The sequence below is a fragment of the Natrix helvetica genome (assembly GCF_964273705.1).
Source record: "Natrix helvetica genome assembly, chromosome: 2".
Lineage (NCBI taxonomy): Eukaryota > Metazoa > Chordata > Lepidosauria > Squamata > Natricidae > Natrix > Natrix helvetica.
The window spans coordinates 242,456,387-242,482,490 of record NC_138552.1 but is presented as its reverse complement, the minus strand read 5'-3'; the positions used below and the strand labels follow the sequence as shown (position 1 = coordinate 242,482,490).

The 26,104-nt window shown below is 36.3% G+C and overlaps 1 protein-coding gene across 2 annotated transcripts in view; it reads left to right on the top strand.

The window, feature by feature from the left end:
- SPATA17 (spermatogenesis associated 17) overlaps positions 1 to 26,104 on the top strand; it is a 91,806-nt gene that overhangs the window by 12,408 nt on the left and 53,294 nt on the right. For both annotated transcript variants that reach the window (XM_081942687.1, XM_081942688.1), the window contains exons 5-6: positions 2,736 to 2,839; positions 16,989 to 17,112. In XM_081942687.1, coding sequence (XP_081798813.1) covers positions 2,736 to 2,839; positions 16,989 to 17,112 — 228 coding nt within the window. The remainder of the gene's footprint in view (positions 1 to 2,735; positions 2,840 to 16,988; positions 17,113 to 26,104) is intronic.

Here is a 26,104-nt window from a genome sequence, read left to right as displayed (position 1 = left end):
CAGTGTTTTTCACCATGTTCTACCTGGACTGTGGCTTCCGGCCCAGTTGTCTTACATGAGGACAATAAGATGTTCTGGGATTCCCATTTTCCTAAAGACATTCCACATCTTGACATAATATACCTGAAAGCCTCTCTATTGTCAACATAATGACTTTTTTAATATTCTTTGGCTTCTCCAATTATCCAGCATGTAAGAGCAATATTGTCTCTTGTTCTTTGTCCTTTTCTAAAATGACTATGACTATCTGGCATTTTCCTTTCCATGTTGGATGGTACAGGATACAAAAGACGCAGGGCACATAAGAGGCCTAAATGCATTGGAAAATGAGAGACGTATATCAATATGCAATAGTTAAAATCAGCAAAGCTTACATAAACAGATTCCTCCCCCCAAACATAGATCCCCTCATACCTATCTCCCTCTATCTATGGCTTTTTGGTCCCCTGTATTCTGCAGTCTCTGCTGCCTAACTAACCTTTTGTCATCTTCTGCTCTTGCTGCTGACCATGCATGCTTGCCCTCAGCTTTCACGAGGTAGCTACTAGCCACGCAAGGCTTTGATCGCAAGGTATTGCACTGCAGTTTCCTCGTGAGATCTGAGAAAGATGTCTCTCACATGGTCAGCAAAGTACTAGAAGGGCATGCCTCGTCAGTAGTGAGAGCAAGAAGACAACAAAGGTAAGCTGGCATAGCAGAGGGTATGGTGGCAGAAGTCTCAGAGTACAGGGTGGCTGGGCTGAGGCAGCTTCTGGGACAGCTAGGATTCTTGTGTTGCACTGCTGAGATTTCCTGGAGTGGCTGGGCTTCACATTGCACTACTGGGCTGTGGTTTCACACTGTGCTTTCCGGGGTGCTTGAGGATTCCTGGGATAGCTGCAGCTTTGTACTCCATGCTCAGCTGCAACTTTGTACTGTGTTGCTGAGGTAGCTGAGGCCTTGTGCTATGCTGAAGCTCAAAGCTTCTTGCAGCCCTGGAGCTATGGCAAACCAAAAAACTCCTGAGCTGCAGCACATTAGGTAAGCCTAGAGCTGGCAGTTCTAGGGCCGCTTGCCTTTCCATAAGCAGGGTGCAAGGTGGCACAAATACAGGCAGACAAGTGGGGATAGTGTAAGAGGCAGACCCTTATCTCACTGATGCTCAGGGCTGGGAGGGACCAAGCCCAGAATGGACTTTTTATATTCCTAGTTCCCAGGCCTTTGCCAGTTACAGTGGTAAAATGTAGCTATTTGGGAAAGTAGTTTGTCAAACATTTTATTTAAAATTAGAACAACATTCTAGATGAATAGCTAGCTCTTTTTTAACTGGACCAGAGGTTGAAGAATATCCATGTTTTGCTCATAGCAAATTCTTCTAAGTTTATTGACACTCCATCTTTCCTTTTAAAAAGAATGATTTTCTTTTTAAAATTATTTTGAAACAAGATGAGAAAAGAGAAGAGACAGAGACCGAGAAAGAAGAGACCCCCTTTTATTGAACTCCTTATGTCTGAAATATATTGGGCCTTAAAATATATGTTTTAAGTATTTTATTTCTTCCAGATAGCTTCATTGTTTTTACTTTGTTTCCTAGTTGGTTCTTACTCTACTGATTTGATTGATATATTATTTGTCTGGGTATCAAATATATATCGTATGTTTTTATTTTTTGGTACTGAATTTTAATACCCACTGTCTCTTTATATACCACCTTACGTTATTCCCCAGTTCTGGATAGTTCTGGCAATTTCTTAATTTTTAAATAGCTTTTTTAGTTATTATAAATAGTTTTAGTTATAATAAAAATTTAGGCAAAGTCAGAAATGTCATTGTTATTCCCAGGAATTTTAACATAATATTTATTTATTACAACTTTTGGATATAGAATTAATTTAATCGGAAATTCCACATCACTTAAACAATTTTGGGAGCACTTTTTCATTATCTGGTGCCTATGAAACAGCATAGTTTTTACCGAAAAAGTTTGAAGGAGCAAAGGTGCAAGCGGTGTCTTTTAGCTAAGTATGTTGATATGCCTCCACCTTCTGAAAAACTGCTAGCCTGAAGGTGGTAGATAAGTAAGTTTTATATGGTGTAAAGGCAAATCCTGATTCATAACATATTTGATATGATCTCTTATCAGTATTTTCATTCTACTAAGGTAGAAATGAGATTTTTTTTTTTTTACTGGGGAAGGATTACAGGAGCAGACTTCCACTTCCCACAATCTGTTCAAAAGATTCTAATTACGTTATGATATTATAAAAAGTGATGGATGGTGAAGCAGATATTATAATTAGCCTTCTCATTTGTTTGGATGAAAAGTCTTATGATTCTTAACAGGTGGAGTTGAACAAGTGGGTTTCTATGTGATATACCAATATTGTTATAATATGATACTTTAAAATATAAAATACAAAGAAGTCAACTGCCCATTTGGTCTCTACATGTAGTAAGTTATCTTTATAAACTTTGATTTCACTTATTTAGTGTAATATTAATGATTTATCTTAGCAGTATTATTAACAGCAAGTAGCCAAGTAACTAATGTATGTATTTATGTCAGCATAATAATTTTAGGGAGTTTTGTATCCATATTAATGAATAGGGAAATGTGTATACATTCTTGTGTTGAAGCAGTTGTGTTCCTTGCAGAGCAGAATAAATATTTCTTATAATGTTTGGCAGTTATTTCTCTATTGCAAGAAAAACCAACACTCAATGAAGCAAATATATGTACTCTTTTTCCCCCCTAGATTCAAAGAAGATGGCGAGGCTATTATGTCCGAAAATATATCCATAATTATTATGCATTAAAGAAGTACTTGGAAATTGTTGCATTGAATAATGAGATGGTCAGGTAAAAATGAAAGTACTGATAGTAAAATAGATATGTTAAAATGGTAACTTTAAAATAGATTTAAATAATTCATGGTGCTAATTAGATTATTCATCACGGAAAGAATTGCCTTTATCTCAGTATGAAAACCGGTCTATTTTATCTTCTACCTAAGTGTGTGTTTTCAAATTATTATTTCATTTATACCAGCATGCAGGTAAGTATGATACAATTGGACCTACATGAATTGGAGCAAAACTGAAATGCATAAAACAGAATTTCTCTGCGTAGAAAAAGTACCATAGACCTCGTGAGCAAGTGAATCTGCAGAATAATGCAGTACTCCTAAAAGTTTCCTATTGCAACCTATTTGTGACCTGTAATTCTGAGCAAAGGATGAGGCAAGTCCTATGGGGCTAGGATAATTCTGTGCAGGATCAGTACTATCTTTCAGTAGGTAGAGCTGCCAGGTTTAGACAAGGAATACATATTGTCATCTGCTCCACTGAGAAAATCTGTCTTGACCCCAAGATTAGTATAATCCCTTTTCCTCCATTGTGAATTTAGCTATCGATTTAAAATCAATTTTTCAAATTCCATCCTTTTTATTTCTCTGATTTTCTTTTTTCTTTTTTAGGCTATAAGACTAAATCCTGAGCCAGCATCTGTATCTTTATATATCACTTGGTGCAGTGTGGGATTCAGTCAGTTTGCACCATTTCAGAGAACCGGTTGTTAACTTTCTGAGCAGTTTGATGAACTGCTTGTTGGAAGAAATCATTAGGGCAGAGAACCAGTTGTTAAATTATTTGAATCCCACCACTGACTCGGTGTTGTTGTTGTTTTTTCTATTCTAATGTTGAAATAATGGGAGAAGCCTCATTTGGCAGATATTTTCTTTTCTTTTAAGCAACTCTGGGAGACAATTTACATTTACTTTAACCTTCTGGAAATAGTGTTCAGATGAAATATGCTGTGTTGCTATAGACCAATGTACTATACATTTTGTTATTGTAGCGATAATGGCATTTTGCCTTGTTTAACATTCACTGTTCATACAAATAATAAACATGTAGTTAGAAATTTAATGCCATTTGGAAACATATAATTGATGTTATAGTCGTGAGATCAGAAAGCTAGATGTCTGGAAAGGCCGTTTTGTCATTATATTTATGTAACACGTATATAGGATAATGTTTTCATAGGGATACTGTGCCTCTCACAAAAGATAAATTGGTTTGATTAATTTAAAGGCTGAGTATGCGTTTGCTAGAGGTGCACACTTGTAACCTATCACCTCATATGCAAAAACTGCCCCGGGTTATGAATAAGAAAATGATTTCATGAAATTAAAAACTAGACTCATAGATAGAGATAGGCAGCATTCAGAAAATATTATGACACTCATAAAAGATTTTTTTAGTACACTTAGATTCCTTTTTACTGTTTCAAACACATAGTGGTTTTAATTGTTCTTTAATGTTTTGCTGGATGCAATCAACAGAAAAATATTATTAATTCTAGAAATAGATTAAGTTAATGAGAACCTGTTAGCCACAAGCTTTTTGCTAGCTTTGCAAGCTTTGTGACATTAAACTTCATTCGAAATAGGGTTACACTGGAGACTATTGTATCAAGTTAGAAATTAGGAGACAAACATGAGATTCCCAACTGTATTGGACTCATAACATGGCTGTAGGAGTGTTCAGAATTTTCAGAGAAAAAATAATTGGAGGAGGTGCTTGTGCTTTGCTCCCTTGTCACTTGTTCCCTTAAAATCCATTCCAAGCTGATCAAACTGTACTCAAGCTGCCTGAGCTGTTGAATTCACACAGTTGTAAGAAGAATAACTGGGGCACTATGTTTATAACAGAAAAATCGCCGGACAGTACCAACAACATATGCTCCCTCCCATCAAATATTTTTGTGGATATATAAAAATGAATTTTAGATTAATTAACATTAGCATTGTTTGTAGGTTTTTAAAAATAATTTTATTAAAAGTACAATTGGAAAAGCAAAAACTAATATGAACTACAATAAATATGAAAATGAAAATTGCAGGAAAAATGAAAAAAGGAAGTAAAAAGGAAAACAGAACAAAAAAGAATAAAGAAGTAACTTCCCCCTTTATCACAAGTACATTTTTATTAAATTAACAGAATTTCTTAGATAGAACAAATGCACTCTCCTTCCCATTACTGATCCTTTACTACCCAACTCTAAGGCCTTGTAATTCATTCCTACTCCACAAAAGTCTCTTATGGCTGCCCAAAATAATTACATAATTATATTAAAACCATGGTCAAATAAACTGATTCTGTATTCTTTGCATGAATTTTAACAATCTTTTATTCCGTTAAAGTTGTCTTGCTTGATTTCTTTGATCTTCTCTTATTTCTTCTCAGCAAATCATTAAAATCTTTAACAGATCTGTTTTGTAAAAAAGGAAATTATCCAAATCACTGTCTTGAATTAATACTTGTATGTCCTTTTCAAATATCAAAATATTAATCCATCTTTTTGCATATAATTTTGTCATTTGAACACCATTTACAATCTTCCCTCCTGGCTTCTCTGGAATGGCAACAGCTAAAAGCTGCTTGGCAGATTGATTCAGCCCTGCTTGGGACTGGGTCCCTCTGAGCCAAGCAGCTCTTCCACTTTCAAAGAGGCTGACTGAAAATGTCTTCTGTGCATGGAGTTTCGGGGAATTCCTGAGCTGCACTGGCTAAATGAAAGGTGGATCCAAAGGCCAAGCCCCATTCAGCCCACCCAAGGAAGGAATTTTCTTCTGCACTTAGAGCAAAAGAGCTATCTGCCCCACTTCAGCTGGCAGTTGTTTTCTCCATTCAGTTAACAACTTCAACTATGGTCATAGAGTGGAGTGGTTATGTGGGTGTTTTACTTAATGACCACAATAACTTTCAACTAAAATTCCAGGCTCATTTGTGGTTGTTAAGCAAGGACTACCAATAGAAAGTAAATCTAGCCAGAAGATAAGTGACTATTCTTTTTTGACCAGACACAGTGTTAAAATATAACCCAATCCAGGCACTTGATATTGGCTCCAAGGTACAGAAAAAGAAGAAAGAAAAAATAGGTATTGATCTTACTTATTGAGACTAGATGCTGTTCAAATACAGATTGGACTAAGATATTCTGCTAAACCATGGTTTATTTTAATTAGTTTTTGTTGAATTCAGTATGTAATTGGGTTCATAGAACATGCTAAGCCAAAACTAAATAAAACATATTGTACCGTAACAAAATCTTTGAACTCAGTTAAAATGTTGGAAAAAATAATAGATATGCTTTTTTTTAATGATGCGGAGAAAAAACTGGAATAGAAAAGTATTTTATTGAAAGAATCTTTCAGTAAAAATAATTGTTTAACTCTTGTGTATTTATTAATGTGAAAGAGTAAAGAACCAATACCAATGTTAAGGCTGTAGGAAACACATGTTTAAGTTTGACTTGAAAGTTTTACAGTCAAAAGTGCTTATTAGAAGTAGGTGGGGTTTTTATGTGCAACCAGAAGTGTTTTTCACCAATTTCATTTTATTCAACTAACAGTTGTGTATATTTTCCAAATATGAAAAATAAACTTAGATAACAAACTATACTTGAAGGTCTAATGTGGGGCATTTAGTCTCTTAAGGAATGGCAAATAAAAACACAAACTATTTTCCATTTTTAAAATTTGTTATACATATCTTTCAGGGACAATTTCAGGTTCTGTTCAAAATGATTTCCTCAAGATTGAGCAACCTTACCATTAATGAAACCATTCTAGAGAATAGTGAAATAATTTGGAGGCTAATGTTTTTGCATTAGTTTATGGAGTTCGTGATTCCAATGGTAAAATTTCAATGACTGTTCACACTGTGATTGCAATAGATTTTACACTCTCCTCCTTTATCTAACATAGAATCAACTGTACAGTAAGGAGAAAAGAAGGAAAAGGTGCATTTTTATTAAGCTCTAACATATCATTGGCTGTCAGGCTGGCCTTGTTATGCTGTCCATCCTCATTTAACTATCCCACAAGATCTCTTAATGAAGTTAAGCCCCAAGTTCACTCCAATAATTCTGTGGCAAGAGTTTGTGCAATGTAACAATTCATCACTTGTCAGGAAAGCACTTTTAGTTTATACATTTAATAAGGGCATCCTCTAGCTTGGTTAATTAGAAGTGAACAGTTTGCATATTTACTAAATGTGGAGTGTCATTGCCACCACGGCCTATTGCCTACATGAATTATTTCTCTATCTGCAATAAACAGCTGGGTAATTATTATTGCCATAATCAGATAAATTCCCTCTGTAAGGCTTTTCTTACATGGCAATTCTTTGAACTCATCCAAAGCTGAGCAAAATTTATGAACTCCAGCAGCTAGCCTGGTTTGTTATACTTTGGTGTCCCTATTTCAAGGACACATGTAGCATCATAAATATTGTATCAATTAAGAGTATAAATGTGATTACCTACATATTATATATTAATATATTTGGTTTATCAAAGTAGAAGGTTTTCATTGTAAGATTAAATTATAGTGATATGGTTATTATAAAATTGCAAACAGGGACAGGTTTAATCTAGGGTCTAGAGTAAGAGAGCCAAAGACTTAATCTGAAAAGACAAATGATGGACAGAATAGATATTTCTACATTAATATTGATAACTGTATAATTGTAGTGCTTTTATGAGCTTTTCCTGAATTTTAGCAACAGCAGTTTTAACAGGTGATTAAAACTATTTTATACATTGCTTTCTAATTACTGTGTTAAAAGAATTTGGAGGAATTGGACTGTTAAGAATAATTAAATACAAATAAAAAATAAATTCATTTCATCACTAGAAACAGTATAGTGAATCAATGAATTAATACAGTACCAGGTACTACCTGTTTTACTTTCTGTGCCTTCCCAATCATTGATGAAACATGCATTCTGCTTTTCCAATATTGAGCTGTAACTCTTCTCTTGACCCTATTAATGAAGAAGAATAAATTTGGGTTCATTTATAACACTAAGCCACACTTTGGTTTATATTTTTCACATAAGGCAAAGCATCTTGTTTGAATCCCAGATCAGGAATCGATTCTGAAAACAATATATTTATAAACCCAGAAAAGGGAGAGCGGGACAAAGGACTAGCTTCCCTCCTATATTTTCAATACATTTTCCGTGTGTTTAGTTATTTTCTTAATAAAATCAGAGACGTCAGTATGAAAGTTCTCATGAAAAACTAAACATCTTGATACCTAGCCTAGTGCTTTTCATGGGAGTATCAACCATGATTGTAGATGGTATTATAAAACCTATTGTTGTAATGGTGATGCCAATTCAACACACATGCCACTCGTGTACAAACCATGGTTGATTTCAGTTAGTACCCCATGCTTTGAGTTTGATGCTATATAACTAATGAAAATTCTCACCTGTTTCCTCTCTTGGATCCACATCTTATCCAAAGCCTGTCCAAAGACAGTTTATAATGGCTAACTTTAGAGGAAAGGTGTCAAATATGTGGCTCACTACACTCCTGAATGTGACCTGAGCTATTTTAAAATGTGGTTGAGAAATATGAATATATATATATATATATGATACAATAGTACTTAGCAATAGCACTTAGATTTTCATACCGCTTTACAGCTTTACAGCCCTCTCTAAGTGGTTTACAGTCAGGATGTTGCCCCCAGCATAATGATAAAACATAAGTAATATTGTATTTTAAAACTAAATAATAACAGATTTAGTCATGAATTACCCTAAATCTCCAGACTCATAACTCATGAGGAATCCTGCACAACTTCACCATATTGACTTAACTCCAGCAGCAGGGATTGCTTGGTGTTGCCATGGTGTAATTGAGCTGGAACTCCACATGACAGGAGTTCTCTCTCAGTCTGTACTACAGCACAGTTGTGAATGTTCCAACACTGAAAGTTTTTAAGAAGAGACCATTTGCCTGAAATAGTATAGTGTTTTCTACCTAACGGGGTTGGACTAGAAGACCTCCAAGGTCCCTTCCAACTCTGTATTCTATTCTGTTCTGTCCTGGTAGGAAGGAAAGGAAAAATATTGCTTGCAGTTATCAGTGACTACTGAGTTTATATTGTAATCTATTAGCATATTTATGTGCAGCCAGTATGGTAGTTAAGGTGTCAGACTAAAAACCAAGAGATGCTGAGTATTAGTCAGAAAGCCACCGAGTGACTTTGGGACAGTTAGGAAAAAAAGAACTCCCAAGTCACTTCTAAAAATCCTGCCAAAGAAAGTGCAGAGGGCAGATGCCAGGAATCCACAACTACTTGAGGACAAAACTTTCAAGCATGTATGGAACATGCTATTATACTTTCTAGTTTCCATACTTTAAGAAATACATACATATTTTGACATGTCAGTATTGTATCTATATGTAATTTATTCTTGTTTTGTGGCATACCAATTTATGCTGGTTTGGGAAAACCTGCACAAAATATCCCCCCCCCCCCCCAGCATGCAGCATATCAGAAGTTAGAAGGAACATTGCAGGGAGGTGATAAATGTGAGTAGGAGCGGAGGAAGTGGTTTACACAATAATTAGACAGATTTTGTAGTAGGCTTGAAGGAAGCTCAAACTTGTGGTGTCTCTGTGTATGTATGTATGTATGTATGTATGTATGTATGTATGTATGTGTATGTATATATATATATGCTGGTATATATATATGCTGGTTTTGTTGTATTCGGGTCTTTTCCCGTGTAAGGTTGAGATTGTCTTTGCAACGTTTCGGCAGGATCTCACCTGCCATCTTCAAGCGTGGGCTTAAAATGTGAAAATTGGTTCACATTTTAAGCCCACGCTTGAAGATGGCAGGTGAGATCCTGCCGAAACGTTGCAAAGACAATCTCAACCTTACACGGGAAAAGACCCGAATACAACAAAACCAGCATACCTACACCCGTGAAAATCTACGAAAACAAATATATATATATATATATATATATATATATATATATATATGTGTGTGTGTGTGTGTGTGTGTGTGTGTGTGTGTGTGTGTGTGTGTGTGTGTGTGTGTTTTTAAATAAAATACACATAATATTGAAGAAAATGAATCACCTTAATAATACATTCATTTTTATGTATTAATTCTATCTAACTCCTAGGTGATTTAATGCATTGATATACTAATAAAAAGAGGATATAAGTTTAATAAACATCCATTCTCATAGAAGTTAAATATGTGGGCTTAAAATTATTTGCAAAACTGTCATTATAAATAAGATTAAATATGTTGTGCTGGTATTGCTTTTTAAGGCCATTAAAAGAAAAACTTGGGGATTAATATGGACTTTAGGCCTCCAGGAGCCTTTAGAGTAGAAATAACCAACACATTCATTTATCATTTTAGAAGTTCATGGTGCTACAAATTTGGAGAAATCCTGCTTTACTGCATCTTGGTTCCTATACCCTCTTCCCCCATAGCAGATTTTTTGCCCCAATATAAGGATGGTTTAAGATCAAGCTCATATGAGAGATACCTGCATATGCAGACAGAGAGAATGTTTTAAATTCACCTTTATGCCTAGCTGCTATTTAGTAAATAATGGCCAACCATGCAATTTAATCCCATCTAGTCTAGCTCTATAATAGATCAGATTAATCTGCTATAGATTTTCCTAAGTAATTGTCAGGATAATTGAACTGTCACAATCCACTATTTTTTGAGATGGATAGGAAATGTGTGTTTTATATAGAGTGTAAATACCCAGAAATTATTTTGTTTGCAGAAGAAAAGCTAAGCAGAAAAATAATGTTTATTCAGGTAGAAAAGCAGATTGAAAGAAAACAAAGCTTCAAGAGTTTAGTGAATATTTCACTAGGAGCACTTCAGGTGATCATGTTCTTGATGTCAGAAGTCAAGACTATCTATTGAAACTAATGGGGACAGATTCATCTTCAATAAAAATGTTTTAATTCATAGATAATTCTGATTTCACATATGATGGCCAGTAATTTAGATGGTTTTAAAAAGGATATGCTTATTTATTTTGGCTTTAATAGCCTCCCTGTTGCATAACAACCACAACAAATGGACTGTACACAAAACAGTAAAAACAGAAGTCTCCAAACCATCAATATAAAAAATAAAGAGAGCACAATAAAAATTCATGGCATACCAGAGCAAGACTCTCCCAGACTGTCCTATTGGGTTCCATGCTACCTTAACACTTAGAGGAAAAGCCAACTGTTCAAGGCTTCAGAAAGACAAGGAAACGGAGGGCTGCCGGATCTCTAGTAAAATGGTTCCACACGATAAGGTCAGCAGCAGAGGAGCCATGTTTTCCAGGCCCCACTAGATTGTTACATTTAAGGGAAGTGACCCGACATGCATCCATCCTACCTAATATGGTTGGAATGCATAGATACTCTCAGGTAATACCAAACTGTTAACTTCTGCCATGTCATTTAGGGCTGTAAGGTAATAACCAGCACCTTGAATTGCATCTGGAAAAATTGCTGTCCAGAAACAGCACATAATGGCAAACATGGATTTTAGCAGGACTTTGTATTAAGTGTGGAACAGAAAGCCCTTCTGAAATGTTTTTGAATATAAGTAGCTCAGTTTGGTAGTTGGACTGTTGGTCTGAGCACCGAGCTTGGCAATTTAATTGCAAACATTTCGTCGTCATTCGAGGAGACATCATCAGCGCACTTTGAATTGGGCTCGTCTGTCAGAGCACTGGTCTTTAAATACCATTTTATGTGATGCAAATTAGTGTGGATGTTGTTTGTTCGACTGCTTTTGAGTCATGGTCTGACTTCAGACTGTGATTGGCTGGCTGTTGTTACTGAGGCATGGTCAGAAGAAAGCCCTTCTAATCAGAAGGCTACTACTAGAACCCATCTAATCGCATTGCAAATGATGTTCCAGTTGGTGATTCTTGGAAACAATATAGCTAATGTACATGCTAGAAATATTTCTGCTAAAACAGATGGGATGCCAGATGTTGGGATCCATAAATTACAAACAAGAACACTCTTGCCTTTCTTCTAAGGATTTGGTGTGTGACAGAAAATGTTACACAAGGTGCTGCTTGGATCCTGTTGTTACAGCAACTGTAATGGATGGCATCTTTTCCTGGTGCTGTCTTTTAAAACCTCTGAATTCTTGCTTTAGCTTCCTTTGGTCAATGTTCCTTAGAAATGCTTAGTTCTGGGTCAAGATTAGAACACCTGCAAAGGGACATGCTCTGGGGTGAAACTAAAGGGGTGAATACTTGAAAATGTGCTTTTTTTGTTCCTGTCCCAATTCTGTGGAACAGTTTTCCATATCCCCAAAAGAAAGATAATCTCTTCCTTGTTGGAATTTAGGAACAAATCTGAAATGATTTTCTTCCATTACACTTTTGTATCTTAATTCTTAAATCTGGCTATTAATATGTTAGCTGTGGTTGTATATTTTATGCTTTTATTGCAATTTTCTATTTTATGGCTTTACGTCATTTAAATTATTCCAAGACTCCCAGGGTTTTTTTATTTGAACAGCATAGAAATTACTATTGTCTAGAACCCTTATAGAAAAAGAGAATCCCTCACATTTCTGTATTATCTATTCTAGCGTCATATCCATTCTGTAACTAAATCTATATATCACTTTGTTTCTCAACCACGTGTTTATTTCCTTTCCTCTGCAGTTAGTATGATCAGTAGCTTCTATGGCTAGGAGATTTAAAAAATGAAGTCCAGTGCATCTGGAGGAACCAGACTGAGGAAGGATGATGTAGTAAAATTATATTTACATGTTTTAGTTCTGCTAATTTACCCCAACGTTACTTGTTTTCTCCACATGCTTTAGCAAGATGGATGTGCTTTGGGTTCCTTTCTTGGAGCAATGTTACTGATAGGACATAGTAAGTTAGTCTTTTTCATTGCCTCATCTGTTCTCTAGAATGACACCCCTTTTCCCCACCAATACACGGCTAGCCCTTATCCTGCTAGTTTTCAGAGAGGCACTAAACTTTGATTCTTTCTTTGGGCATTGGGCCCATGTTGATAGAAATTCCTGTCAGAAAAAATTGGGTTCCTGATTGCCTTTTAATTTTATTGCTGGTTTTAATTATATGGGCTTTTTACTATGGACTTTGTTGTTGTTTATTTATACATTGTCCATACACAGCCATATAAATTTCCTAAATAAATAAAATAATTTGGATTTGTACATGCTAATGATATTCAAAAGTAAAGACTATCGTTTAGTAGATTGTGTTATGTTTTGTTTTATTAAGCACTTCTTTTGGCACAGTCTAAGTTTTCACAGTTAATACAGAGGATTTGGAAAATCTATGAAGAATGGCATAATACAAAAATAGTGTGTCCATGAAATATGTACAGCTATACCTTTGTATGCTTTTTATTAGCTACTCAAAGTGGTAGTGGTTTCGAAGAACTAATCAGCACTTTAAAAAATGATAATTACTAAATAAGAGATATGTGCACCAGCGTTGACAGACGTAATTGTTTAAAAACCGGAGAATGTTTTATGTTTAATAATATTGTTGCAAAGGTGTTCATTTTATTCACATTTTAGGGCTGAGCTGTGCTCTTTAAGGACAAAGAAAGGTCACCAGTCTCTCCAACTCCTAGTTCTTTGTCAAAAGTGGACACAGTTAATGAGGTTGATTTGGTACGGCACAAATTCTCAGACACAGATAGAGATCCTTTCAATGGAAACAAATTTGTTTGGCTTTACCAGGTTACTTAGCGATCAATAATAGCCTTGAGATGCAGGTCAAAAAGGTCAATGTACCCACTTGCCAACACAATCTAAAATGTGCAGGAACTCCAGGTCTTCAGGCACTAAGACCTCGAAAGGCTATGCATAAAGTAAAACAGGCTATTTTCCAACTTCTTTTTTCATATTAATAAGCAATTTTCAAGAGAAGTGTGGTAAAATGGGGGCCATGCCACTCTAAGTAATTCATTTATTTTGCAATTTAATCTTATGTTGAAAAAAAATTACACTGCTGCAAAAGCAAAGCATGGTGATTTTTAAATGTCAGTATGTTTCATAAGTAACCTTGTATGAAATATTGTATAAGGAACCATTAACAGTAAGCGGCAACAACAACAAAATTCCTGAGATCAAAACAGAATACCTTCTTCTATCTTTAATTCATTTCTGTTTGTTTTACTTTTATCTTGAACTTTTAGCAGACATGTGCAAGATTTCTTAGCATGTATTCATATACTATACACCATGGGTTAATATTTAATTTAAAAAAAGACACAACAGCATGTAGATTTTTAGAGAGTGTTATGTAGCTTTGATAGAATTTTTCCTACATTGTGCTCTTGACATAAATAGATCTCATCACAGCAGTTGAAATATTTAGAATTACAGCATGCTGCATATGCTCCAGTTCTTGGCTAGACAGAGTTGATTCACACATGTTTCAATATTTGTTTGAATAATTCTACCACCTGCCATGAGTGTGTAGTTAGCTGTGAAGCTTCTACAAGTCCCGGTAAGAATGTGTCTTTTATCAAAGTACTATAGTGAGTCTATCTGATCCAAGGCCCTCTCAGTCTTGTATTTCCTTCTAGTTATTAGTACCCATTCTGTCCCTTCCTCATCAACAGAACTGATGCAGTATTATGTTGTGAAGGTTCAACCTCTTAAAGAAATATTTGATCCTGTACCTTTAATTTAATTAAAAGCTTTAATTCTTCAGAACTTTTAAAAAATAAGGCATTATGCATGTTTATTCTTTTTGCCTTATTTCACAATTTTCTCCATATACAGTACCTTCAAGTTGGGCACTATGTTAATTTTCTCAATTACAAATGCTAGCTTGCCTAGAATAATATAAGAATGTTTGAGGTATGTCCAAGCTTTTGTTGTGCTTATAATGTATTGGTCAAACGATGCTATCCCTGACCAATGCTATCCTTAACATTAGTGGGAAATACTGTCTGTATTATTGGTTCTGTTAAGGCCCATCTTATCAATTTTAGTAGAAGTATTATATGCTATGGCTTAATTGACCTATGTCATGATGAGCAAAGCAATCAATATATGTGGGCCCATTTGGGGATGACCATGACTCCTAGAACATTGCAACTTGGAATGTAAGCAAAGTAAATGGTAAACATTATTAATTAATTAATTAATTAATTAATGAAATAAAAATGAGAAATAGATACGTTGTGAGCAAGTCAAGGGAGAGAAGTTATATTAAGACTGAATGAAAGTAATCTATGGAGTGAAATTGAATATATACAGGGAAAGGGAAAATAAAAAGGTCTAGATCAGTGTTTCTCAAACTTGGCGACTTTAAGTCCTGTGGACTTCAACTCCCAGAATTCCCCAGCCAGCTATGCTGGCTGGGGGATTCTGGGAGTTGAAGTCCACAGGACTTAAAGTCGCCAAGTTTGAGAAACACTGGTCTAGATACTAAGGTCAGAAAGTATGAATTGGTATCATCTAGATTTTGGATGGATATGAAAGTTGGAATCCACACTTCAGTGCTAGTTTCATGTTCTAGTGAATTATGATAGCAAAGAACCAGAGATAAGGTTTGGGAAGGATTCTGCAATATTCTGAATTATGATAATGTAATGCAAGTTAATATATAAAGAGGAAAATAATTCTGATTATTTAAATAATGGTCTGATAAATGGGAATGTATTGAGAAAGTACATAAAAAGTGATTGAGACATTCACAGATCAAGGATCAATGATAAGTGTGATGATATAAATATGTGCTTAGAAAAAAGTCTGTTTCAAAGATCCTTTTTCAAGAGGCAACTGGACTTTCTAGTATATTAAAATATACTATATATAGACAGATGCCTATTAATAATAATAGGGATTGTTATTAAGTTCTATGGAATATGGATTGCGTCTGCTGTTTTTAATTGATTTGGAATATGTTGAAGTATTATAAATATTTACCCTACAGGAAGTGAATTATTTTTAATACTGTATTTTATGTAAGATGCCCAGAAAAAGGTCATAACATACTTAATTAACATTTATTAAATCTACATACTTCACTGAACAAAATTTATGTCTTTCACATACAAGGTTAATTTAAATTAGCTCTTTCTTAATACCACTACCAACAAATGTTAATTAAACTATTACTTTGATATGTATGTGTATGGCTATATATGTGCGGGGAGGGGCATGCCATTGTACAGTATTACCAATAGTAGCATTCACATTTAAACCTCAAGATGCTTCAATGTTTCTATAAATGTTCTGTACAATATTTTAATACGAAAGAGAAAAGTGTTAATGAGTAAAGAGGTAGAGAGAATGTCCTTTGACTGTATTTTTACTGAACTAGACTCTGAAATCAAGGATCAAGGAGCAGTTATACAATGCCCCTGGAAAAGAACGTTCTCAGTCCTGCTATTTGAATTTTTATTCATTTATAAACTAGCTACAATGTCAAATTCCCATAGAATTCTGTCCTATCTTTCTTCTATTTCTTGACACCTTCTACCACAGAAAAATAGATAGAGGCTTATTGAATAAAAGGAAATAGATATTTCCTTGCTTGCAAGCCCTATAACAATTGCCTATAATTACTACATATATGTTGCACACTCACCTAAATATTTCATTTTAAGATGTGTACTCTGTTGTAATACTGCTTACCCTTCCAAAATGCATGCCAGTACTGTATGATTCCTTCATGTTCCAACATTACATAGAATATTTTATTTCTTTTTCTTAGTTCTTCCCCAAAATTAGAACATTAGTTTATATTTCAGAATTAGTGAAATTAGAATCCTTATATCTAGGAAACACTAGGAAAAAAGGAAACTTTTTTTTAATCTGTATAAAAAAATATTCATGTCTCTATTATCTGTGACATTTCAGTCTTCCATTTGCTAAACATCTAAAACATGCATGTAGCTGAATCACACAAAAAGGTCAGTCATTACAGCACACTGATAGAATGCGGCTGTCCTGCTTTTGTTCTAACACTACGAGGTCTGCATTGCTAAATTGACTTAGCAGGTTCTGAAGTTGATGACTTCAATAAACAGAATCAGCATATCATCATCACTGGGAGAGAAAAGTTATGAAAAAGGGTTTTTTAAATTTTTATAATCATCTGTTTTTCTAAAACAAGTAATATGCAAAATTGTTTTGATGCAGGAAAGAACTGGAAGAGTTTGCAGAGATGAAGGAGAAAGAAGACGTGAAAAAAGCTCTTGAAAGGGAAAAAAAGAAAAAGGATTACCTAGCTCGAAAGATGCATTACCTCCTTAGCACTCAGCAGGTTGGTGTACCTGTCCCTGACAGCTCATGCAAACCACTGGGACCCCTAGCTTGACAAAGATAAACTAGCAGGCTGAATGGGACATGACTTGTTGAAAAGATATCACAAAGGCACTACTTCGAGTTCAATTTAGTGCATTTCTATAGGCGAGAGCAGGTACCATGACTGCTGCGTGACAGCAGCTTCATAGAGACAGCATTAGCACGGCTGGCAGAAAGAGCCCAAGTCAGCAGTTTGATTTGCCACTGTGATAACACAACAGGAAGGGCATAACCTCACTTTAGAAACTCATTTTGACTGGCTTATTGTTGTGTTATCTCAGTTGTCAAAAGCTAGTTATTAAGCCAAAGAGCTATTTTATTTTTTAAAAATTTTTAATTGAACTGAAGTTCGGATCAGAATCACTTTCCTTTGCTGTGGTGTTTGAATTAAATTGTAAGTCTAAGATGTCTTTTAACAACTTTCTGGAGAGCTCTTTTAGGCTCCGCACAATTTCATTGTTCCTTTATGGCTATTGAAAGTATTCAGACAAATCTAGTTACTCCCTCAGAAACATGTTTCAGTTCTGAAAAGTTGTTTAATATGGGAAGTGTTCCTCTTTTTAAACCTGATTTCTCATAGGTGAGAATAAATGTTTGTAGGTACCACCTATTTATATTTAGGAAATGCAGCACAATTATTTCAATCTTTGTTAAGCAAATTTATTATTGAATATTAGTGGGGGTTTTTTTATAAAAGCATGTGCACTTGCTGCTTAACAAGTGTCATTCCTACAATCAAGGATCAATCACAATGCCAAGTGCTTTCATAACCAAAATTGTCTCACCCTTTTTTTTCTCTCTGTCACATCAATCATGAATAAGTAATAGTGGAGTTTGTTTATATAAGCTGCATGGCAATTAATTATGGGAAAGTGAACTGATTAGTAGAAATTAGTTATTTTAATTGTAAATTTAGTGAAATCAAGGTTTGTTTGTGAAGAAACAGAAGAAAAGACTAATTAGTACATGAATATTATTAAGAATGAATTATTCATATGCTGCCAGAAAGAGTACTGTGAAAATAATCACCCTGCAAAAAAAAAACATGTTATGTTGTTTTAAAACTTTAACTAGTATATATAATAACCTCTAAATAGAAGGGGAAAATGGGAAAATGGACTCAGGGCAGAAGATCAGCATCCTTAAAGTTAATGGGGGACAACAGACTCAAATGGATGGGGGACAACAGACTCAAACTCAACCCCTCCAAGACTGAGTGGCTGTGGCTTCTGGCACCTCGGTTCAGCCAGCTGACTCCATCGCTGGCCATAGGGGACGAGCTACTGCCCCCTGTGGAACGGGCGCGCAATTTGGGCGTCCTCCTAGATGCCCGGCTGTCAATGGATGACCATGTGGCAGCCGTGGCAAGGGGGGCGTTCCACCAGGTTCGCCTGGTGCGCCAATTGCGCCCCCTACTGGACCGGGATGCCCTACGCACAGTCACTCATGCGCTGGTGACATCTCGCCTAGATTACTGTAATGCTCTCTACATGGGGCTTCCCTTGGGACGCGCCCGGAGACTGCAGTTAGTCCAGAACGCGGCCGCGCGGGTTATCATGGGGAGGTCTAGATACTCCCACGTAACACCGCTCCTGCGCGAGCTGCACTGGCTACCTGTGGTTTTTCGGGTGCGTTTCAAGGTCCTGATTACTATCTTTAAAGCGCTCCATGGCTCAGGACCTAGTTACTTGCGGGATCGCATCCTCCCACATACATCCCTGCGGCCAATCCGCTCTCACAGAGAGGGCCTTCTCCAAGTGCCGTCCACTAGGCAATGCCAGCGGGCGGCGCCGAGGAGTAGAGCCTTCTCTGTGATGGGCCCAACCCTCTGGAATGACCTCCCCCAGACATTTGAACCACCTCGGACTTCCGCTCCTTCCGTCAAAAATTGAAGACTCACCTGTTCCGACTAGCTGGCCTGGCATGATTATAAATGTTACATCTATGAACTCCTGGTAGTATATTCTCATCTGGTTATTTTAAGGGTAATGTTTTAGTTTTAATTGTTTTTAGGGCTTTTAGCCTCATATTTATTCTTCTGTACAGGACTCTTAATTTTAACCTCCTCCACATACATACATATATTTATGGCTCTATTTATATTTGTATTTTATCTGTGATTTATTGTGGACTGTACACCGCCCCGAGTCCCTTTTTGGGAGAGGGGGCGGTTTAGAAATGTGAATAAATAATAATAATAATGTGGAAATTGAAAATATATGGTTTGGAAGAAAAGTTCAAAAACAAATTTAGTGTAGTTTACATTTGTTAGCTGTTTGGGGAATAAACATGCAAAATCATGATTGTGTCTAAAAATATAATGTATTCATTGAGATACTACTTAAGAACTGGCATTTCAAGTTTTAACCTCCCCCCACTTGCCCAATTATTTTTGCAAAATTGAAAGATATTATACATTCACTATGATCTCGTGGACAACATGTTAATGCAAATATTATTCAGAAAATGAAATTATTTGCATCCATTATAGTATACAGATTTTTTATATTCCTTTACATTACTTTTTCAATGTGCTTAAAGCTGGTATTAAATAAGCATGAAAAGAAGTTAAAAATAGAATCAGAATTGTATTTTGATTAAAACTCACATTAGAAGCGGATGATGCCTGGAGAAATAAATGACAAGCTCTAAAACTTGATACTTATGAAATATTGAGCTTTTAATCAACGTTCTTCGTTTATCTGTGGTTTCAATAACTAGTCAAGTAACACCTAACACATTTAAGCCTTCCTTTGTTTGAAGAAAATTCTTTCTTCATGATCCCTGTAATTATGAAAAAACCTGGTATAAAATCTTTGCCAATGTTTCCCAAGTCATAAATTATGTTATCTGCTCCACCTACTGGTTGCCTTGTGCAAGATAATTGCACTGAAAAATGCTCCCATAGAGTACAAAAAAATCTTTTTTTACATATCTATTTCTGTTGATTTGACAAGATTTGAAATATATAATTTGAATTTACTTAATATTTTTCTTCATTTGTTTTTATTAGACACAAAAGGAGCTTTGTTAACAAAAAATATGAAGCATTTTTTCCTTACGAACGATTCCTATTTTATTATTTTGGTAATGACTGCATAAAAAGTTTATTTTTATGACAAATCAAATATGGGAAAATGAATAAACCATTTTTAAATAAAAACAGTAGGAAACACTAGGAAACTACTCTTTAGAGTTGAGGCTTTTATTAACTGAGCATAAATTATATAAAGTTTTGGACCTTGAATGAACAAAAATGGAAAATGAATGTAATATTTCTTTTTCTTGCGCTTGGGGCTTATAGAGGTGTCTCCCTATATTCTCAGTAAAGTTTATGTTGTAAGTCTGCTTTTCAAAAATGTTGAGCTATTTAAAATATTGATTCAAATGCTTTTATCAATAGCAGTAGTAGCATTAGAACTACAAAAATAGTCAGAATATTAGTTTTGATGTTTTATTAAGTAATGTCCTTGTAGCTCAATCCTGCATGAAAGCTATTTTTAGTACTTTGATTTATAAAACAATTCTATTTGTACGTTTATTTTCACACTATTTCTGGATTTAAAACAGCTGAGTTGTTCATTATAGCTACATTGATGTAGGCTTTCAAAAACTGAAAACAAAAATGATGTGCTCACATTGCTTTTCACCTTTAAATAATCCAGTAAAAGTAATAAATATATTATAGGTAAAATGGTTCATGGCAGTACATGATATATAATCAGATAAAATCTAAACTCTGTCCAGTTTTGTTTCCTCTTCCTCTTTTTTTTGGAGGGGGAGGGAGACTTTGAGGAAATGACTGTTGATCCAATTTTAGTTGATTGCTCACTTTTGAAGTACTGAAAAATATGGACATGAATAGATCCTTAATTTGAAAATGGCAACAACAAAATGCATTTTTTCACTGTGGATATTTAAATGCTAGTTGAAAAATTCTTGAGAAAATGCTTTTCATCTGGAGACATAAAGGAAGAAAAAAAATTGATTGATTCTGTGCTATCAAGTCATTTTCAACTCCTAGTGACCACATGCATAGAGTTTCTCTTTGACAGGCTATCCCTAACCTGTTCTCTTAAGTCTCCAAATGGAGCACTAATTGCCATTGTAACTCAGTCCATTTATTTTGCTGCTGGTTATCCTCTTCTATTTCATTCCAGCTTTCCCAGCATTAAGTATCTATTTATGTGTTTGAGGTTGGATAATTTGAATCTGGTCATTTGTGCCTCAAGTGAAAACTCTGAGTTGATTATTCAATGATCCATTGATTTGTTTTCTTTACTGTCCACAGTATTCTCAGCAATCTCCTCCAATACCAAAGTTCAAAAATGTCAATATTTTTCCTATCAAACTTTCCATAGAATGTCAACAGGGAACACCATGGCTTGCACAGTTCTGAACTTTGTTGGTATGGAGACATCATGGCATTTGAATACTAAATAAAAATATAAAATTTAGATTAAATTTTTATTAAGCAAATTTGACTCATTTAATTTTATGTCTAGATAAATGAATGTCACATTATATCCCTTATATAAATACAATTATTATTAAATTCAAGAGAAATTTTCAAATATATGGAAAGATATCTGTACATAAGAAATCAAACAAGCAGCTCTTAGCCTTAAGCAAAAAACATTCTCTGCATGTGACGTTTCTAGGAAAAACTGACTGAACATCTATAAAATTAACAGATTAACAGAGTTGAAAGGGACCTTATAGGTCATCTAGTCCACCCCCCCCCCCCAAGCAGAAGACCCTACGCTATTTCTGACAGATGGCTGTCCAGTTTATTCTTGAAAGCTTCCATTGATGAAGCTCCCACAACTTTTGAAGTCAAACTGTTCCATTGGTTGATTGCTTTCACTGTCAGAAAATTTCTCCTTATTTCCAGGTTGAATCTCTCCTTGTTCAGTTTCCATCCATTATTCCTTATCTCGCCTTCAGGTGATTTGGAAAATAGCTTGACCCTCAAATATTGGAACACTGCTACCGTGTTTCCTCTAGTCCTTCTCTTCACTAAACTAGCCATGCCCAGTTCCTGCAACCGTTCATCGTATGTTTTAGCCTCCAGTCCCTTAATCATCTTGATTACTCTTCTCTGCACTCTTTCTAGAGTCTCAACATCTTTTTATCGTGTGGTGATGAAAACTGGATGTGGCATTCTAGGTGTGGTCTTACTAAGGCTTTATAGAGTGGTATTAGTACCTCACTTGATCTTGATTGTATCCTTCTGTTAATGCAATTTAGGATTGCATTGGCTTTTTTGGCTGCCGCCACACACTGTTGCCTCATATTTAATTGGTTGTCCACTAAGACTCACAATTACTGCTATTCAGCCTGGTTTCACCCAGTCTATATGTGTAATTTTGGTTTTTCTTGCCTAAATGTAAGATTTTACTTTTCTCTACATTGAATTTCATTTTGTTAGATAGGGCCAGTGGTGGGTTCCTCCCGGATCGCACCGGATCGCGCGCGCTCCCTTTCAGCGCTCCACCTGGCTTGCGCGCTCCCTTTCAGCGCTCCACCTGGCTTGCGCGCTCCCTTTCAGCGCTCCACCTGGCTCTCGCGCTCCCTTCCGGCGCTGAAACCGGAAGTACAGTTTTGTCCGGCCCTGGCGAAGCAACGACGCCTGTCTGCGCTCCACCAGCTCGGCTGGGAACGGAGATGTTTCCTCAGCGGAGCGGAGCGCCTGAAAAGTCTTTTCAGGCGCTCCGCTCCGCTGAGGAAACATCTCCGTTCCCAGCCGAGCTGGTGAAGCGCAGGCAGGCGTCGTTGCTTCGCAAGGGGCGGGGCAAGACTGTACTTCCGGTTTCAGCGCCGGAAGGGAGCGCGAGAGCCAGGTGGAGCGCTGAAAGGGAGCGCGCAAGCCAGGTGGAGCGCTGAAAGGGAGCGCGCAAGCCAGGTGGAGCGCTGAAAGGGAGCGCGTGCGATCCGGTGCGATCCAGCAGGAACCCACCACTGGATAGGGCCCAGTGTTCAAGTCTGTCAAGACCCATCTGGATCTTGAGCCTATCATCTAGGGTGTTGACTGTTCCTGCCAGTTTAATATCATCCACAAATTTGATAAGTTCCCCTTCTATTCCCTCATCTAAGTTGTTTGTGAAGATATTGAAGAGTACTGGGCCTAAGATGGAAACTTGTGGTACCCCACTGTTTACTTCCCTCCATGTAGATGTAGTATCATTAAGGACTACTCATTGAATAAAGTTTGTCAGCCAGTTACAAATCCATTTGATGGTGATAAAATCTATCCCACTTTTTTCTAGCTTATGAAGAAGTAGGTTGTGGTCTATTTTGTGGAATGCCTTGCTGAAGTCTAAAACTATAATGTCCACAATATTTCGCTGGTCTACTGATTTAGTCACTATGTTGAAGAATGAAATAAAATTGGTTTTGACAAACCCATGCTGACTTTTATTTATTACTCTACTCGTTTCTAGATGTTGGCAGATCTGTTATGAAAATGCTCCTCTTTAGGGGGAAAAAATCAACATTAATAGCCATATTTAGATTGAGTTAAAAAGATATCATGTACATGTAAACTAGTAGTAAATCTTTCCAAGATTCTAGGCAGCTCAAAAGATATACTGTAAATAGCATAAGAATAAATATCTGCTTATCCCTTTTATTACTTGGGATAATACGATTTTAATAAGCATGAAACAAAGCTCATTTAATATAAATATTACATATCCAATCAGAATCGTAGATCAATCCTTAGATTTTGAGTACAAAAGTAAATGTCAAATTTCCCACAAATAACAATGCAATACAATAGCAGAGTTGGAAGGGAACTTGGAGGTCTTCTAGTCCAACCCCCTGCCTAGGCAGGAAACCCTATACCATTTCAGACAAATGGCTATCCAACATCTTCTTAAAGACTTCCAGTGTTGGGGCATTCACAACTTCTGGAGGCAAGCTGTTCCACTGATTAATTGTTCTAACTGTCAGGAAATTTCTCCTCAGTTCTACGTTGCTTCTCCTTGATTAGTTTTCACCCATTGCTTCTTGTTCTACCCTCGGGTGCATGGGATAATAGTTTGACTCCTTCTTCTTTGTGGCAACCCTGAGATATTGGAACACTGCTATCATGTCTCCCCTAGTCCTTCTTTCTATTAAACTAGACATACCCAGTTCCTGCAACCGTTCTTCATATGTTTTAGTCTCCAGTCCCCTAATCATCTTTGTTGCTCTTCTCTGCACTCTTTCTAGAGTCTCCACATCTTTTCTACATCGTGGTGACCAAAACTGAATGCAGTATTCCAAGTGTGGCCTTACCAAGGCATTATCCCTCTGTTTATGTAGCCTAGAACTGTGTTGGCTTTTTTGGCAGCTGCTGCACACTGCTGGCTCATATTTAAATGGTTGTCCACTAGGACTCCAAGATCCCTTTCACAGTTAATACTGTTGAGCAAGGTACCACCTATACTGTACCTGTGCATTTCGTTTTTCTTGCCTAAATGTAGAACCTTACTCTTTTCACCATTGAATTTCATTTTATTAGATAGTGCCCAATGTACAAGTTTATCAAGATCCTTCTGTATCTTTAGCCTATCTTCTGGAGTGTTGGCTATTCCAGCTTGGTGTCATCTGCAAATTTGATGAGTTCCCCATTTATTCCCTCATCCAAATCATTAATGAAGATGTTGAAGAGTACTGGGCCCAAAACAGAGCCTTGGGGTACTTCACTGCATACTTCCCTCCATGTAGATGCAGTTCCATTGAGAACTACATGTTGAGTCCCTTTTGGGAGAGGGGGCGGTCTAGAAATATGAAATAAAGAGTGCGGTTGGTCAGCCAGTTACGAATCCATCTGGTGGTGATGCTGTCTAACCCACATTCTTCTACTTTATCTAGTAGTAGGTTATGGTCTACCTTATCAAATGCCTTACTGAAGTCCAAATAAACTATATCGACGGCATTCTTCTGGTCCACTAATTTTGTCACATTATCAAATAATGCAATAAGATTAGTCTGGCATGATCTGTTTTTGACAAACCCATGTTGGCTTTTGGCTATTACTTTGTTTGCTTCTAGGTGTTCGCTAATTCGTTGCTTGATTATCTTTTCCAGAATATTTCCTGGTATTGAGGTCAGGCTGATAGGTCTGTAGTTTCCTGGATCTGTTTTTTTTCCCTTTTTTGAAGATGGGAACCACATCAGCTCTTTTCCAGTCCTCTGGTAGTTCCCCTGTGCTCCAGGATCTCTGAAAGATATAGTTCAGTGGTTCTGAGATCTCATCTGCCAGTTCCTTCAGAACCCTGGGGTGTAATCCATCCGGTCCTGGTGATTTGAACTCGTCTAGGGTAGAGAGGTGCTCACTTACCATTTTCTTCCCTATTTCAACTTGTGTTCCTAATCTGATTTTTGTGGTGCTGTTTTTGATAGGTTGGACTGTTTTATCCCTTTGTGTAAAAACAGATGCAAAACATGAGTTAAATAGTTCTGCTTTCTCCCTGTTGCTTGTTATTTTTCTTCTTCAGAAATCTGATGTCTCTCCATTTTTATATACAGACATACTGTTAATTTTGTTTATCATTTATTTGAATATTGGTAAAGTTAAAAGATTACATTAAATATAGAGACTCTTTCTAACTCTAGAATAGACCATCCTTGTGTTAATGATTTTCTCACTTGCCATGGGAGTTTCTTCTTTCTTAGGCCTCAGCTTCCCCGAAATCCCTTCATCCCTTTATTGTCACTTAACCAATGATCACTCAGACCTGCAGAATGCTGGTCTCCTTTCTTCTGATCTTCTTCTTCTAGTCAGATAGGCATGATCTGCTGACATCAGGACCTCCCCCATTTTTGATGATTCTTCTATCATATCTCCCATCAGAAATACATCTATAACCCACTTTTCTAGCTGGAGATTAGCAGGAATGTTCAGTGGAATTCTTGTGGAGGCATAATTGTAGTGGCTGAAAGACTATCATGGTTTTTTCTGT